Source organism: Vanacampus margaritifer, chromosome 7 (assembly GCF_051991255.1).
Source record: "Vanacampus margaritifer isolate UIUO_Vmar chromosome 7, RoL_Vmar_1.0, whole genome shotgun sequence".
NCBI lineage: Eukaryota > Metazoa > Chordata > Actinopteri > Syngnathiformes > Syngnathidae > Vanacampus > Vanacampus margaritifer.
The window spans coordinates 17,132,757-17,150,475 of NC_135438.1; the positions used below are offsets into that span (position 1 = coordinate 17,132,757).

At 38.7% G+C, this 17,719-nt stretch overlaps 2 protein-coding genes across 2 annotated transcripts in view; one reads left to right on the plus strand and one right to left on the minus strand.

Moving 5' to 3' along the window:
* Window positions 1–1,623, minus strand: part of pkd1a (polycystic kidney disease 1a) — a 59,829-nt gene extending 58,206 nt beyond the window's left edge. The window contains exon 1 of the mRNA XM_077572050.1: window positions 1,152–1,623. Coding sequence (XP_077428176.1) covers window positions 1,152–1,426 — 275 coding nt within the window. The 5' untranslated portion in view covers window positions 1,427–1,623. The remainder of the gene's footprint in view (window positions 1–1,151) is intronic.
* A 7,295-nt stretch (window positions 1,624–8,918) lies between these two features.
* LOC144054680 (somatostatin receptor type 5) lies at window positions 8,919–14,640 on the plus strand. The gene is made up of 5 exons (XM_077569884.1): window positions 8,919–9,713; window positions 11,684–11,824; window positions 11,907–12,179; window positions 13,154–13,291; window positions 13,493–14,640. Exons 1-5 carry the CDS (start codon window positions 9,081–9,083, stop codon window positions 13,688–13,690), a joined length of 1,383 nt encoding a protein of 460 aa, XP_077426010.1. The 5' UTR covers window positions 8,919–9,080; the 3' UTR covers window positions 13,691–14,640.
* The last annotated feature ends 3,079 nt before the right edge of the window (window positions 14,641–17,719 follow it).

Consider the following 17,719-nt stretch of genomic DNA (forward strand, 5'->3'; position numbering starts at 1 on the left):
TTAGTTTCATGCCACAAATTTCCAATTTGATGATACACTTTCAAACGGACTCGGTTTGAAAATGAAATTGAACACAAAGCTATTATTCTCTTTGGAGGAGGGCAACGCCACAGGTGAAATGAAATCTTCTGCCATCTAGTGGAACTGCATTTTATTCTGATGTCACTATATGTCACTGGCAAAGTTAGATGAACAAAGATACATTATTTGTTTTAAATAAATAATTTTTGGACCAATTAAGTCGAGATGGGTGATATGACTCAAAACTAAAATCTTTATTTATTTATTTTCAGTCATTCTGGACGATTATGTATTTAATGTACTTAATAAGAAAATGTTTTATAAATTAATTAATTAATTTTAAAAAAAAGTGTGAATTATTAAAAATATAAATCATGTGCAAAATCTTCAGACAACAATAATGTATACTTAACGTTGACATTCATAGCTTGTGCATAACGTGCTTATTGTAAACCGCACATCCCGCATTCTGCCACTTGCGCAAAATTACAACTCACGATAACATTTGGATATAACAGAATGTAATATCAGCTTTTAATAATTCAGAAGAAGAGTGTCTTTGTTTATACACACTGCGATTTCACGATTTAGCTCATTTTCAAATCAGCGATTTTTGAAATTATTAATTAATCTAATTTGATTTATTGCACTGCCTTGCAATTTAGTGTAACTGAATAATATCATGCAGCACACATGGTGATCTCATGCAGCACATTATACTAAGTTATTTTGGAAAACGGAGGGCACAAAAGGTTGTTTTGCTAATAAATCACTAACTGATCATCAAAAAGGTGTTATGATTCGTTAATTGGCAGTAACACAATTTTTTTGTAACGTAGATTCCAAGCAAAAAATAGCAACAAAAGTTAACTTGTAATGATATGCCGATGTACGCTAATGATACCAAAAATATGATGATGAATCGATGTTGATGTGATGAAGACAAAAGGAAAGAAATTAACTAAAAGTAGTGGATGATGAAAACACGTTGTATGTGGCTTGAGTAAATAACATCATAATAATGTGGGCCCCCTCCTGGAAAGTTTCCTTTTGCTTTCCATGTGAGCAATACTGTTGCTGAGCGAATGGAAACATCAGCATAGTAAAGAAGTAGGGTTAATTGGACTCACAGCACCGTGGTGACCAGCGGGATGTCCGCCGCTCCGGGGGCCCTCTCCAAGCCGACGTTGGAGCAGTTGACCACGCAGCCATGCTGGGGCCCCGCAGGCGTGCAGCTGCAGTTAACGGGACAGGGCGTGCAGCTTCTGCTGGCGGCCGTCTGCGAGCCGAGGCTCCACGGCTCCAGACAGCACAGGGCCACCAGCAGGCTGGAGAAGAAGTAGAAGCTGGGCCCGCAGACGCCATGTTTTCGCGTGGTTACAGTCGCTCCATTTCCACAAGGCATAGCTCACTCACATCTCATCGCCTCTGATGGTGGAAGTCCTCGCAGGCTGGAAAGGACCAAAGCAAACACTCTTTTTTGCCTCGCGTTTCATGTGAGGACAGAACAAAGTTTGAAAAATCCACTTTTTGACGAGGTGAGCTGCGCGTATTTCTCCAAATGTTCTTCTGGTTTTCCCGTTCCTCTGAAAAACTAACGGAGCGTCTTCAGGAATCTTTCCCTGGCGAGAAATGGAAAAAAAAGTTTTGGAACTTCCTCTCTCGCCCTCCTCCTCCTCCTCCTCCTTCTCCTCTCCTCTCCTCCTACTCATTCTACATTATGCAGTTCCGCAAACCACCGCTGAGTGTCGATAGCAGTGTTTCCCAAACTTTTTCAGCCAAAGCGCATTTTTATTTGATGTAAAATACTGTACGTATTTTTATAAAATAAAATAAAAAATATACTACGTATTTTTATTTTCAATTAAATAAAAATAATTTCATGGCTAAAAACAAACACAAATGCCACCAGACTATAAATTATAAACAGTGATGCCTTGAGTTAAAAGTTTAATTCATTATATGAACAAGCAATTTTATGCCTTTATTAAATTTCCCTATTAAAATGACCTTTTTTTCCCCCATGGTAGGATAAAATGTAATTGCACATCCATTACAGTAGGAGACAGTGGTGCTCTTATTGTCAGAGGAAGGCGTATTAGCTCATCTGCAGAGGTGTACTTAATTTTATTTACAAATGCATACTATTCATAAAATCTATCCATCCATCCATTCGCGGGGGTGCTGGAGCCTATCCCAGGCCCAGCTGGCTTTGGGGTAAACCCTGAACCGGTTGCCAACCAATCCCAGGGCACTTTTTAAAACTTAATAAAATAATTATACATATAATAATATAATTTAAAAAAAAGACAAGCACTGCATTAATCTGTTCCAGCCCAACAACAACAAAATACAACACAGTTGTACATGTTTTAAATAAAGAAATAGCGCTGAATTGTAAGCTATAATCATAAACAAATGAAAGAAAAAACATAGAGAATGAAAAAAAATGACATTGGTTATAAGAAATGTAATGGGCTCTTTGCTTATAATCTACCGCAATGCTGAAGTATGGCTCGGTCATTGCCACATTTGGAAAATTGCCTTTTTCTACATGTGGTGTTTTCAGGACTTGCCATTATTATACCTACTTCATCTCTCCTTCAAAGAAGCAATTTAGAGAAGCCTCTTCTTACAGCCACAAACATGAAGTCAATATTCTTTCCAATGTTGTGGTTACGTTAGGTTATCAATATACTCATAGACATTCCCAGCTACTTATAGAATGTTGGTACATCTAACATTGTTTATTAAAACTCTGCAACGGGTGACACATCCTTCCAAGCTTCCAGTATATTGCACAGATTGTTGCAACATGGGGCCGGCCGTGCGTTATCATGCTGCATCATGGGCCTGAAGATTTTTTCACAGTATTTCTGTGCATTCAAAAAGCCATCAATAAAAGGCATTTGCCCATAACAACGCTGATGACGATGCTGCTATCTGCCCTGTACAATGAAAAACGGTATTATGGTGAACATTTGAAGGCTACTATGGTTACGTCGACAAACTGCATCAGGTGCGGTCTGAGAATGACGAGGTCGTTTGAGACAGTTTGCTGAGAAGTTCTTTGGTAATGCAAACTGGTTGTCTCAGACGATCTTGTGTGGAAACAGACTGAACCTTTAATTCAAAAGTCAAAACCTGCAACATCTGTGGCATTGAGCTGTGTGATTAAATTGAACGTTTTGGAGGGCTGTCAACCAAAGGCACACCTGTGTCTTATTAGCATTTTGATGTACCACACCTGGTGAATGGATTATCCCAGCAAAGGAGAAGTGCTCACTAATATAGAGTTAGACAGATTTGTGAGGTTACTTAAGAGTGAGTCGAAAAAGTCTTACATCTTTGTGTTCAGCCTCAGCTTATTCATTTAAAAACAAATATTTTTTTTTATCCTTTTAACACCTTTGTGGCATTAAGCCTCTAAGTTACTCACTGAGCTATAGCTTACATGTCACACATGATGACGGTTTTAACCAGATTTTGTTTGACATGTTTGAGTTTCCCTTCATGTTTGTTCTGTTGCCATTGTATTTTAATTTGTAGTTTTCAGAAGAGGTCCTGGCTTCAACTAGCATCTACCAGTAGACAAAAACTTTATTCAACCTTGGGTGCCTAAACAGGGATCTACTGTACATTAAAATAACAAAGTATGAACCTCAACTGCGGGGATTGATGTGAACTTGAATTACAGTAAAAAAAAAATTTAAAAAGGGAAGGAGCGATACTGTATTTACTTGAAAAAGCTTAGTAAGGGCTAGGTTGTTGGTTGATGCACTCAAGTTTAACTAGAATTTCTGAAGTGAAAAAATTTTACTAGATTTTTTTCAAGTAAATATTTGTGAAGCCTTTTCCGTGCTCGTGGCATTCTCAGCCATTGTTGTTGTCTTGAATGAGCCTGTTTCAATACCCTGAAGACACATGACATTTGCATGGAATATTTAAAAAAAACACATTTTCCACGGCTCTGATTAACAAAAATCGTCCTTACTCATGAAATCTATTGTTTAGTATTTGTCTGGCCAGGACGGGTCCAGTCTGGGTCGGGGGAAGGTAAAATGAGCTTAGCTTCTGTTTGTTTTTGGGGAGGGTCCATGGGTCCGGGCAGGAAAACAGCACTTACTGAGGCCACAAGATGTGTTATTGTAGGGCTACAGGAAGAAGGTGGAAGGAGGGAGAGTCTGTAGAAGGATGAGTAGGAGGGGCATGGAGGTACAGCATAAAGCCAACGGCAGCATTTGTAATGTATGTAAAAAATAAATAGATGCAACAGCATTAACTCATATTGATAAAAAAAAAATCAGGAGACTTGAACACACTGACATTGAAAAAACACATTACAGATGACAGAATTAAAATAAATATAATGTTTCCCCACTAATAAAACATACAGTTAGTATTTATTACAGCCAGAAGACAAATATTAAATGGCAATACTGTACATAACGGCAAAAAAGAGTATAAAGAACACAACACATATAAAACAGCTAAACAATTATACAGACAGGTCCCTGAAATTAAAAACAAAAAACAAAACAAAAGGAAAATAGAGTAAAGCTGAACAGCAAGAAGAGTTGGGTCAAAAATAAATCAAATATGGGTCAAAAATGGACCGAGTCTCTACTTGGGTCCATTTGATCCAACTTTGAGTCAAGAAATGTTTTTTTTAGTGTAAAACAACTCATAGATATTGGTTAATCCTGTACTTGGGTCAAAAAAATGGGTCACTTTGTATAAAACAATCCAGAAAGTTGGGTCAAATTGACCCATAAAGTGGATCGGTCCATTTTTGATTCATAATTGGGTTACTTTTGACCCAAATGTTTTTAGAGTGTGTTATCCGTTTATGAATAATGGATGAATGGGTATACTTTAAGGGGTAAACACTTATCTCAGCTATAATTCTCTATTTATGTTGGTTCATTTGTGTAAAACAATCACAGCATCTTGAATTTCCCTTAAGTCCTTGTGGTGGAAAATTGTAAAAACATGAAAACGGGTGCCCACAGGACAATAATGTCCCCTGACAGGTCAGTAAGGTCAACCCTTGTGTAGTGTGATAGATTCGCTCCAGGGGATTGTTGTGGACACGGGCGCATTATTAGCGGGCGCTTTCCCGCCCAACCCACCTGACACAATGATTCTCCAACCCAAAGTGTGTGTGTGTGAGCCGTGCATGCTTGATGAGTTCGTGACTTAGCGGGTGGTTGGCATTCCACTCCCCTCGGTTCCCTTCAGAGAAGAAATACCAGGAAAAAAAAGACCGCCAAGCAGTGCAATTGGAGGTTACATGTGCTGGTTACAGGAGCGGATAAGCATATTGATGTATCTGTTTTGTTTGCAGCTGGTTGTCTGTATTGTTCATGTGTGTGTGTGTGGTGGCAGGTGGGTGTACCTGCAGAGAGAAAAGAAGTGTGTTTGTTTGGTTCACATTTTCACATGACTGACATTGACAGATGTCACGTCAAGCCTGAAATACGGAGAGATGGGAAAACAAGAAGAATTCATTGAGTGACACATTCTATGAATTATTAAAGAAACTTTTATGCTATACTGCAATATTATTAGTATATCTATGACTGGCTCTATATTATAGACTAAAGTACTGTATTTGTTGTGATAGGTAAGATGACGTCATCTAACTATAATAAATTGCCCACATAACAAAGACACTTCTGATCAAGTTAAACATTTATTAAACACAGCGGCAGCCCTTATTCAGCCTTTAGCTCACACATGACAGAACCTTGAGGACATACTTTCTGCTAGTTTTAAACCCCTCATTGCTTTTTGTTTCAACACACTGTATTACAGTAGCCTTAATAACACAAAATAAATAACAATAAGGGCGGGGGGCGGGTGTTGCGTGATAATTGCCACCTTATAAATTTGAATATGTTAGGTTGTAGTGGTCTTATTTTATGAAAAATGAGGTAGGCCATCATTGTGCAGAATTTTCAAAGCTCTCGTCTGAATGTAGGGGGGAAATGAATAAATAATTAAAAAAAATATATATATATATATATATGTATATATATATATATATATATATATATATATATATATATATATATATATATATATATATATATATATTTATATTTATTTAAAAAAAATATATATACAGTATATATATATAAAACAGAAACCGTTGAAATGGGTTGGGAGGAAAAAATCCATAATGACAAAGGCTATTATAATAAATAATAATATAATATAATATAATAATAATAATTAGGCTACCTATTCAATGGTAACAACTCACAATAGTTCAAATATTTATATCAGTAAAATTAATTTATTTCAAAATGAAATTCGGTTGGGCATGTCCTTATTGTTATTGAATAAATTGTTTGAAAATGATCCTTCTTCCTATTTCTCTAAGTGGGAAACTTAATGTTTGTGGTTTATTTAAACAATTCTCAGTTTTTTTTTGTTTCTTTACATGTTCGATTTGTAAAAGCACTTTTATGCTTGTTTCGGGGTGGATTTATTTGTATGTATAAATACATAAATTTGTATGTATAAATGTATAAATTTCTGTAAAATCTACAGTAAAAAATTACAGCATTTTCTTGTGTTTTAATTTTACAGTATTTACAATTTTTCTCCATAGGTTTGGCACATTTCTTGACATTTTCAAAATGTACAAATCCCAAAACCACCTTACAATTGTTGTCAACTGAATGGCTTTCATCAAATTGCAAATGTCTTAGTACATGTCTAAATTGCCTCGATAGATCTGTGCAAATGGTTGTGTACATTTAGCCTACAGTTAGCAAAATGTGCCCACATTTAGCACATTTTCCAAATGAATAGATCTTGCTGATTGAACTGGATTAGTTGTTTTTCAGTCTAATGGTTGCCCTTTCCAAAACATGTCAGCAGGATTTCACTGTGTAATTCATAATATGCTAAATCATCTGTTCAACTGTCAAAATTAGTCCAGCATATCACAGGAGATCAGTGTAAAGGGTGGTTGAGACATTCATCGCCATTTTTTCCCTCGCTGCATTGCAAGGGAAAATATCGGCTGCGACGTGGATGAAAACCTTTGGCCAAACAGAGAGCAGCGTATGGATGGTCAAGAAGATGAGGAGGAGGTGACTATAGTGACTACATAGTAAATTCTGTAAAGTAATTTGACTCTATTTGGAGTAAATTTGACTCTATTTTGAGTGGGACCAACTAGACTCAGTTTTAGAGTAATATTTACACTTGGAAGAGAGTAAAATAAAGAATTGAAAAATAAAAGTCACTCAAGGGTTGAGAAACCTTCAGGTAAGGAGACGGCTGCTGTACCACCTGAGCTACGCCACTTCTACTGTTTGCTTAGCTCCAAGATGTTTTTGATCTTGAAGTTATGAAGATTCCAGCTGAGACTAGTGATATACTAGCACACAGCAGGAGCTGTGTAGCTCAGGGTGTCGTTCGGCTGTCTCCCAAGCTGAAGGTCGTGAGTTTGTTCCTCAACTGAAAAACTGAGTCTATTTGGTCCCACTCTAATTAGAGTCAAATTTACTCAACAGAATTTCTTAGTTTTTCATAAATAGACAGGATTCGGCTTACACTTTCTTTTGTTGCACTCTAATATGTAAGTAACTGTGTGAATAAAAAGTGTTGCAATTTCCTTGACTGTGAGTGGAGTATGTCAAGCCACAAACTTTGAAAACTGCTCTTGTAAAATCGTTTTCCCCCCCCTCAGTTTTATATATAATTGTATTTTGTTAGCGGCACCTCTGTTGTTGTGACAAAACATCAAATGATTTTGACCTGCAGTGCTCACAGAATGTCAAAGGGACGATGCATTTTGGGGCACTGACTTGTATGACATAGAAATGTGATTTTGACACATAGGTTAGATGTTTTGGGAGAGATATGAGCTTTTGCTGATGATCCATGGTGTTGTGAAAAATCATCCAAGTTACTTTTGGCAAAAGCACTAAGTGAATGCAGATGAGCCAAAGCAATTGAGAAGGACCTTTGCAGTTGTGACAGTATTGACTCTTTGTTTGGGAAAGGAACTTGGAGTGAAGCATGTGAGACAAGGTTTGGGATAGATATGTGCTTTTGCTAATGAACTGATAGGTTGTGCATGAATGTAAGTCTGTTTGGCCAAATGTGCCAAACCTATGGAGAAAAACTGTATACAGCAATGCATTGTGGGTAAAACAAAGTGTATTATGGGTAAAAACAAAGTACAGTAATTTGCTGTATAATTAACGTATACTGTATAATACTGGGCGGCACGGTGGCTGACTGGTTAGCACGTCCGCCTCCCAGTGCAGAAGACGTGAGATCAAGTCCGGGCTTCGGCCTTCCTGTGTGGAGTTTGCATGTTCTCCCCGTGCTTGCGTGGGTTTTCTCCGGGTACTCCGGTTTCCTCCCACATTCCAAAAACACAAATGTCAGGTTAATTGAACTCTTCAAATTGTCCATAGGTATGATTGTGAGTATGGTTGTTTGTCTCTGTGTGCCCTGCGATTGGCTGGCAACCAGTTCAGGGTGTACCCCGCCTACTGCCCGAAGCCAGCTGGGATAGGCTCCAGCACCCCCCGCGACCCTTGTGAGGAAAAGCGGTAAAGAAAATGGATGGATGGATGGATGGATGTATAATACTTTATTTTTTTTGTAAATAACTATTTACTAATTATTTACAGTAAATACATGTAAAAAAATAAAAATACAGTAATGTACTGGGATTTTACAAGCATTAGCTGGCAACTTTTTTTGCCAGTCATTTCTTGTAAATTCTATAGTCAGTTCTTTACAGTGTAACCAAATCACACTTAGCTCTCCTGCGCGTAAAAGTCCAGTGTGACACCGACTCTGGCCATTGACGCGCAGCTGGAGCAGCGTCACTCACCACATTGGTCAAGAAGCGAAGACACGGTGGATTGCGGCTCGTGTTTTTTGAGAGACGATGCATGTTTCTGCTTCCAATCGCTTACTCATTACCTACCTTTTATGTGGCGTTTGACTGTGGCGCACGCCCATTTTGAATCGCGTTTGAAGGCTTTCGAGGCTCCGATTAGCGCGCGCAACAGAAACCTCTCATGCACTTTGCCGTCTCAAAGTGGGACTATTTGACTACAAGACAGACCCCCCCCCCCTCCTCTCAAATTGCAGAGTTACCGGAGAGCTTCATTATGGAACAAGTCGATATGCCGAATTGTTCTTCTCCAACGTGTTCTTTTTCTTCTGCCCTCACCAACGTGTCCTCCGTCGAGTTCACGCAGAGTGTCCCCTTCCAGGGGAGCAGCACCCTGCTGACAGCGATCATCTCCATCACAGTCTTCATGGTGGGTCTGGCCGGCAACAGTCTGGCCATCTACGTGGTGCTGCGCTACGCCAGCATGAAAACGGTGACCAACATCTACATTGTGAACTTGGCTATCGCGGACGAGCTCTACATCATTGGGCTGCCTTTCCTCACAACGCAGAATGTGCTCTCCTACTGGCCCTTCGGATCCTTCCTGTGTAGGCTCGTCATGACCGCGGACTCCATGAACCAGTTCACGTCAATTTTCTGCCTCACCGTCATGTCCGTTGACCGCTACCTGGCCGTGGTGCACCCGATCCGGGGCTCCAAGTGGAGGCACCCGCGCGTAGCCAAGGCGGTGAGCGCAGCAGTGTGGCTTCTTTCGTTTGTGGTGGTCCTGCCCGTGGTCATCTTCTCTGATGTGCAGGTATGTACTGAGGTCCTGGGGACGTTTTTCCGATGCGCCACACTATTTTTTTTTCTTCTTTAAAGCACAAAATACATACACTTGTGCAAATATGGTGACGTCATGGGAAAATGCAACTGTGATTAATAAAATAAAATGCCAAACAGTTCTTCAACGTATTTTTCTAATAGTGACATATTATTTTAAATCATTTTGTGACATGCTCGTAACTCTAAATACTTGTATCTCAAATCATCTTTTCCAACTGGAATGACTTGAAATGCTATCAATCAATCCATTCCACCCCCCCCCCCCCCACAAAAAAAACTGCTTTAATCTGTTTTTAGTGAGGAAAACACTCCAAGGTCACTTAATAAAAACATACCGTAATGACCTAATGAAATATAATGAAAATTAATTAAACAGATTTTTGCCATAATTCAACAATTAAATGGCATTTGCGCTTAGCTGTTCTTTCTGGTGTTCCCACTTTGGCCACCTAGGGGCAGCTCAAGACAGACTGACGTGTATTGTTCAGTGAGAGGTCTCAGCTCAATACAGCACTAATATGTGTTGTTCTTACAGAATATAAAGAATACATGGCTGTAAGCATTTCAACATAGCTTTAAATACACAAGGTGTAATTGAATGGAAAAAACAAATTGAAGATTGTGTGACATCTCAAGACACCACAGTAATTGTATATTTTTGGGTTCCTAAGTGTCTATACGGTTTCACTGTGAGGAATTTGCATGTTCTCCCCGTGCCTACATGGGTTTTCTGCGGGTACTCCAGTTTCCTCCAACATTCCATAAACATGCATGGTGGGTTAATTGAAGATTTAAAAAAAAAAGTCCATTGGTGTGTATGTATGAGTGAATAGTTGTTTATATGTTCCCTGCGATCAGATTGCAGTGCAGGTTGTACCTGCCTCTTCTTTTTGAAATGCAGGCCAAAGAGCAATAGGACCATTCTTCTCAGTGTAAAGTTCAAAAGTCAGCATCTGTGATGATTTGGGGGTATGTTAATGTCCCTGGTATGGCGTGCAACTTGCGCATCTGTGAAGGCACCAATAATGCTGAAAGGTACAGGTTTTGGAGCATCATACGCTGCCATCCAAACAGCGTTTTTTTCCAGGGACATCCCTGTTTATTTCAGCAAGACGATGCCAAGCCAAGTTTTGCATCATGCCTTTATAGTGAATACGTTTGAGTACTAGAATGGCCTGCCAGCAGTCCAGACCTGTCTCTCATTGAAAATGTGTGATAACTTACATTGATGTTTCTGCATTTGGCAATTTATTATTATATTATATTATTAGTATGGGATTTTTTTTTAATGGGTTTTAGGTGAACTGATGAATACACGCACGCGCGCACGCACACACACACGCACATACACATACTCACCCACATACAAAAGAAATATATATATATATGTGTGTGTGTATATATATATATATATATATGTATATATATTTAAAAAATGTATAAAAAAAAAAAGGAGAAAAAAAACATTTTTTTATTTTTATTTTTTTTAAAAGGAGAGCAATGATGATGTCAAATCGAATGAACAATACTGAGCTCTCCTTAAAAAAGAAAAAAAAAGAAAAGAAAATGTGTGGCACATTGTGAAGCGCCAAATATAGCAACGGAGACTCGAATTGTTGAGTATCTAAGAAAGCTTCAGCAATTAGTATCCTCAAATCTAAAACACCACACAAGAGGTAACAAATGACAGCGAAATGTGGAACCTCATCGCCTCCCAAGTCAAACTCAACACACGGGACACATCAGGCAGCCACGACTGCAGCAGTGACAGACGTCGCTCTCTTGTTTATAACAGATTTGATTGGCTATGAAATTGGAGGGAATCTTAACGTTTTCATTGTAAACAGTAGTTTCACTCAATTCCGAATATTTTTGCTCGAATGAACTATTGCTGTTAACTCTCTCTGAGTTCACGTAACTGGTTCTGTAATGTGCCTTTAGGACACATTTAACTCGTGCAACATGATCTGGCCAGAGCCAACAGACGTGTGGTCAACAGCCTTCGTTCTCTACACCACCACAGTGGGTTTCTTTGGACCCTTGCTCATCATCTGCCTCTGCTACCTGCTTATAGTCATCAAGGTGCGTGCATGCGTGTGTTTGCGTGTACGTGTGAGTGCTCGTGGTCATCCCATCCCTACATATTGTCTATATTATCCTGCAGGTGAAATCCTCAGGAGCGCGGGCAGGCTTCACCTCGCGACGGCGTTCAGAGCGGAAGGTGACACGGATGGTGGTGGTTATCGTGGTGGTGTTTGTACTCTGCTGGCTGCCGTTCTTCATCATCAACATCATCAACCTCGTGGTCATCATCCCCGAGTCCAGTGCCACTGCAGGAATATACTTCTTCGCAGTCATCCTTTCATATGCCAACTCCTGCGCCAACCCTCTGCTCTACGGTTTCCTCTGTGACAACTTCAAACAGAGCTTCAGAAAAGTACATTGATTAGTTCATCTTTTAATTACAGTGGACCGCCGCTATTCTTCGGTGGTAAGGATTTGCCGACTTGCAAATAGTGAAAATTCCAGCATAACTAACGCTCATTGAAAAATGCATTAAGGGGGGGGGGGACTTCAAAAATTATTATTTATTTTTTTTAAACACAGAGAAACATCTAATGCACATTTTCTATATAAAATAAATAAATAAAATGGTGTCAAAAAACAAAAATTAACAAAAATCAGTGACTAGGCGAATCTGTGGGGTCCACTGTAAATCTAGTCTTGAGACAACTGTGTTCATCTCCAACCACAAAAATGGCGTTTGATAACGAATCATGTGGAATTAAATTACTGTACATTTGAACATGAATTGACAGAAACTGAACTGTTGGGCAGCAATTAATTGGGCAGAACTGTTGGCTTGTTCTTCCATTTGGCAACTCGGCCAAAGAGCTAAACTCTTTGATGTCGTGTTAAGTCTGAAGCCTTTTCAACCAAATAAATAACATTAAAAAACTACATAGGATAATTTCATCCTATATTTAAGTGTATTTACGTTATTATGATCATTTTTTTTAACAAATGAGCATTGACTATGGTTTTATTATTTAAATAAACAGTTTTTCATCTACTCTTTTAAGGACTCTGGCCCAGCTCTCATCTTAACTCTTTCACTGCCATGGACCTTAAAAGACGTCAAGTAAAAACCTACGGAGGGCCGCCAATGACGTCAAAAATCAAATGTTGCCCATGAGTACAGATGTTTGGATCAGAGCCATGAGAGAGTGTGACGCTGTATGAGGGTGGGATGTTTAACAATTGATCATCTGTGTGAAGTGCGGAATCTTGTTTCACTAGATTCTGCATAAAAGCACAGGCAGATCTTCTGTTCCCGTTTTACGATTTGCATCTCTGAGTGCAGTGGCAAGGAGGTTGAGTCATTAACGCTCAGTTGTTGTGGGCGTGCAGGTGCTGTGTGTAAAGAGGTTGAATTGCAAGGCCAATGGTGTGGATGACGGCGATCCCAGCGCTCGCCGTATAGTCAGGTCAACGCCAACTGAATGTGCCCCTTACTCTCCTCAACATCAGGTGTCATATCACCCCCAGGTATGCAAATATACAGTTTCACAAACTGCAGACTCACTTGCAGACATTTGCTGAAAAACTCAACTACTTCATAATATTTTCCACCCAGGTATGCAAAAGCATTTAGATCCTCCTCTTAATCTAATCTGGCTATTTCCTTGTTGACATATTCACTGTGACCAATGTTTTCAATGACGTTGTGGCTCTTTCCCCTTGTTGAAGATTATTCCTCAGCCTTCCAGCTTCCAGATTTCTCACACAGCTGCTGAAATGCACTGCAGCGTCTCAGCATGCAAGCAGTCTACCTCCAGAGTCCCGCAATTCTCCAGTGCCACGACAGCAATTACAGCAACCGCCATGAGCGCCGTGGCTGAAATTCCCGCTATTACCACCATAACAATAGTGCCTGCCGTCTCTTAGAGAACTGAAAGGAGTATACTTAAAAATCCATACTTTTGCGTGTCCAATAAATCAAATGATGAGATAAGACATGAACAGAGTCCGTGCGCAAGGATGATTTATTTCAGAGAATTCTCCGGTCACAGCAATACTGAACATCACGTATGAGGTGGAATTTCAGAGTGCCCATGTGCCCCCTCTTTTGCGGGATCCAGCTTTTAAATAATCCAAATCAGTAGGACAACACCTATTTCTCCTCCCATCATGAATAAGTAAATATGTTATATAACAGAGTTGCAGCTGTGTTGATCTCTAGACAAAATATACTCTCAGGGCACTTTTCCCAAAACAAAATCTAGAGTGGCCGTGAGTGATGATGCGAACAGAGTCAGTGGTGTGTGTGTGGGTGTGTGTGCTCCCCCGAAGCAGAATACGCTCCCACGAAGAGAATGTGTGTGTGCAAACACTGAGAAGGAATTTTTAGACCAAACAATGTGTACCAGCTTAGGTTAAGGTCAAATTATACTGAGTTCAACACTATTTTACCTACTTCACATCTATAAAACATTTCAACATGGTTAATAAAATGAAATAAAGAATTAAAAATGTTAATAATGTCTAACAGAACATGGCCTCATGAAGATGGAGGCTGAGGATGAAAGAAGTGTGAGCTATGGACATGAGAAGGGGCAAGCAGGTAGCAAATGTATATACTGTATCTATATGCAAGTGTATATGGGTCAAAGATGGATAAGGATTTTACCAGACCCAGCAGAGTTAACTCATTCACTGCCATTGACGGTTATAGACATCAAAAATTCATTTGAACTATTTCTATAAGTTTAAAAAAAATTCCCACTTTTGTTAACAAGAGTATGAAAACCTCGATATTTTAAAACTGTATATTTAGAACAGATATAAAATTTGTGATTAATCGTGAGTTAACTCGTAAAGTCATGCAATTCATTACGATTTTAATCGCCTGACGCTCCTAATTTTTAATTGTAATTAATCGCATGACTTCAATAGTTAACTCATGATTAATCATAAATTCGATATCTGTTCTAAATGTACAATAAATAAAAAAAATCTAGGTTTTTATACTCTTGTTAACAAACGTGGAAAAAATGTTAAACTAATAGTTTAAATGAATTTTTGACGTCAATAGCCGTGTCAATGGCAGTGAATGAGTCAATTTCTTATAAAAACAAAATATTTATTCTTTATTGTTATCTTGTGCAACAGTGATAAAGCCGTTACAGATACAGCCGATACAGCCGTTTTGGCATAGAAAACGCATCTGCCACAAATGGCAGGTATGGCAAACGTCACACTTTAACAATGATTGACAGCTGTTATTGACCAGCTGCCACAACGAGAAGAGGCAAAAAAAAGGATTGAGCATCCTCCAGGCTACCAAAAGAGGAACCAATACGTAGCCAACGGATCACAGTAGCCATAAAAAGGGTGAACAACAAGATGGAGGATTTGGGATCCTCCTCATTGCTTGTGTAGAGATCATTTCATATCAGGCGAGTCAACTACTGAATCAGTCAAGTCGTGTAGACGTCGCTCGATTGCATAGTTATTAGATGAAGGCATAAGACGTGATCGGGCACTTTGTACGTGGTCGCTATTGGTGGCTGAATCAGCAAATGCTAACTTGCCAGATTCAGGCAAGTTACCACACGCAAGATGTGGGGGAAATAATTTATTTTGTTCGTTTGTGCTGCTATGGTTTAATAGACAGTTGAATTTAATAACTGACCATAAAGGCTTTATTCGGCATAAATGTCGGCGGCGGCTGAATTAGCAGATGCTAAGTTGCTAACGTACCTAAATAACAATTGCGTGAAACTGCTAACTTCGATGGCATTGTGACCACACATAAAGGGGAAATAAATCCGGATTGTACAAACTTGTAAAGCCTTTGTATGATCAGATTTGAAAGCACTCACCAGTGTAAGAGAGGGGGTAATTCCACGTAGCAGTGTCGCCGAGTTGAAAAAAAAAAAAAAAAGCACTCCTGACACTTCATCGGCAATCCAACCTGTATATCATGTCGTTTTCATCAAAGTGACTGTCAATGCTCTTGAATATGCTAGTTTTAGCCCTCCTCGTCATGTTCAGTGAAATAGTCATGTGACGTCCGTATCTCTATTAGGACTACATTTCCCATAATAATATATATGTTTTTAATCCCATAACACAATACAATACGATACAAACTTGATAGCTGCCCCCATAGGTTCTTGACAATCTTGTGGATGATACAAACCCCTAAACTCCTGTCTTTAAATGTATTTCAAAATAAAAGTCCCGAATTGGCTTTTTTTTTTTGGTCGCACCACATGATAAAATAGGCATTATCGGACAAACTTACACGTCAATGACCCATATATGTGTGTGTGTGTGTATTTAGATGGATGTATGCGTTTGTGGACACGTATAACTTCATATGTTATTGAGTACATATTCATCACAGTACATTATATGGTATGGAAGACAAGATGTCTTCATTCTTATTGAATTTCATGACTTGTTTGCATAAGGTGAAACAATAAATACTGTAATTTTTATTTTGTATAACGGTAAAGGTGCTTATTTTTACGAACTTCTGTGGACTTTTGATTTGATAATTGTAATGAATGTAGTGCATTTATTGTTATGTGTCCTTGTGGATACGCTTTCTATCATTTATTTTGAGCTTTTTTGTTTGTTAGTTGCAGGAAAAGTTGAGAGTTGATTGTGTGTTTAGTAACAGAGGTAATTCAATGTTCTTTGCTAACTACTCCGACTATGTTAAATACTGTACTTAATATTTTGTATCCATAAGCTGTGATGGTGGTGAATTAAAGCATTGTAGAAGGAAAGCAATAGAAGTGAGGTGTTGACGTGATGTGAAGGCATGTTACAAATTCCTTTAATTCTTTACTTGTATGTGTTTAGAATGAGGTTACCTGTAGACAAGTCTTACTTGCCCCACATGTGGTGTACAATATATTAAGATTGATACTATGTTGATGGTCCATTGGGATTAATTTGCCATGAAAGTGTAAATACTAGGGGTGGGAATCTTTGAATGTCTCACAATTCGATTCGATTCCGATTTTTGGGCCTGCGATTCGATTCAGAATCGATTTTCGATTAAGAGCTTCTTCTTTTTTAAATTAAAAATGATTTGATTGATTTTGATTGACAATGATTTTTGCTTCAATCTATACATGTGCAAGGAATTGTAATAATCTACTCCAGTCTGACTCGCTAATGCTAATTAGTGCACGACTCGCGGCACTTTTATCACTCAAAAGAACGGCTCCACACTGAAAAAACAACAACTTTTATTGGAATAACTTGATCGTGACTTTTTCCTTCTACTCTCTAATGTGGCTACAATTTAACAGTGTATTAGACCGCATTGGCCAAACCGGGTAGAACATGAACAGCGCTCCAAATAAAGGCACACACAGACAAAGGCAAGACAGTATAAAATAATTTAAATAAAATCGATTTTGGGACATTTAAAATCAATTCTGAATCGTACTAAATGAGAATCGCGATTCTTATGAGAATCTATTTTTTGGCACACCCCTAGTAAATACTGTATGTCATACTAAGCTTCTATCAGTGAACTCACAGAATCTCCACAGTGATGGGTGCATTCATCATAAATCAACTCTGGAGCCTTCATACCGCCTGGTCAGTGATGTAGTTTCAGAAATCCTTCAATTGTTCAAGATCTCTCATCACTTCATTTTCAATCACAGCATCGACTAAGAAGGGTTCAAAGCTAATCAACCAAGTGTCAATCTCACCCTTCTTTTATGATGACTGTATCGAAATAGTAAATCCTACATTTGTTGTTTGTTTGTTTACATGTGGCTGAGGATTTGAAAGATAAACTGGTGCTGACAAACACAAATGTCAATTGAACCTTGTGATGGAGCTTCTGTTGCCATTTTATGAATAATGAAGGTGTGATAATGTGAAGGGTCCCAAGTGGTGGAGAGGAGGAGAGTGTCAAAAGGACACAATACAGGACTGCTTCTA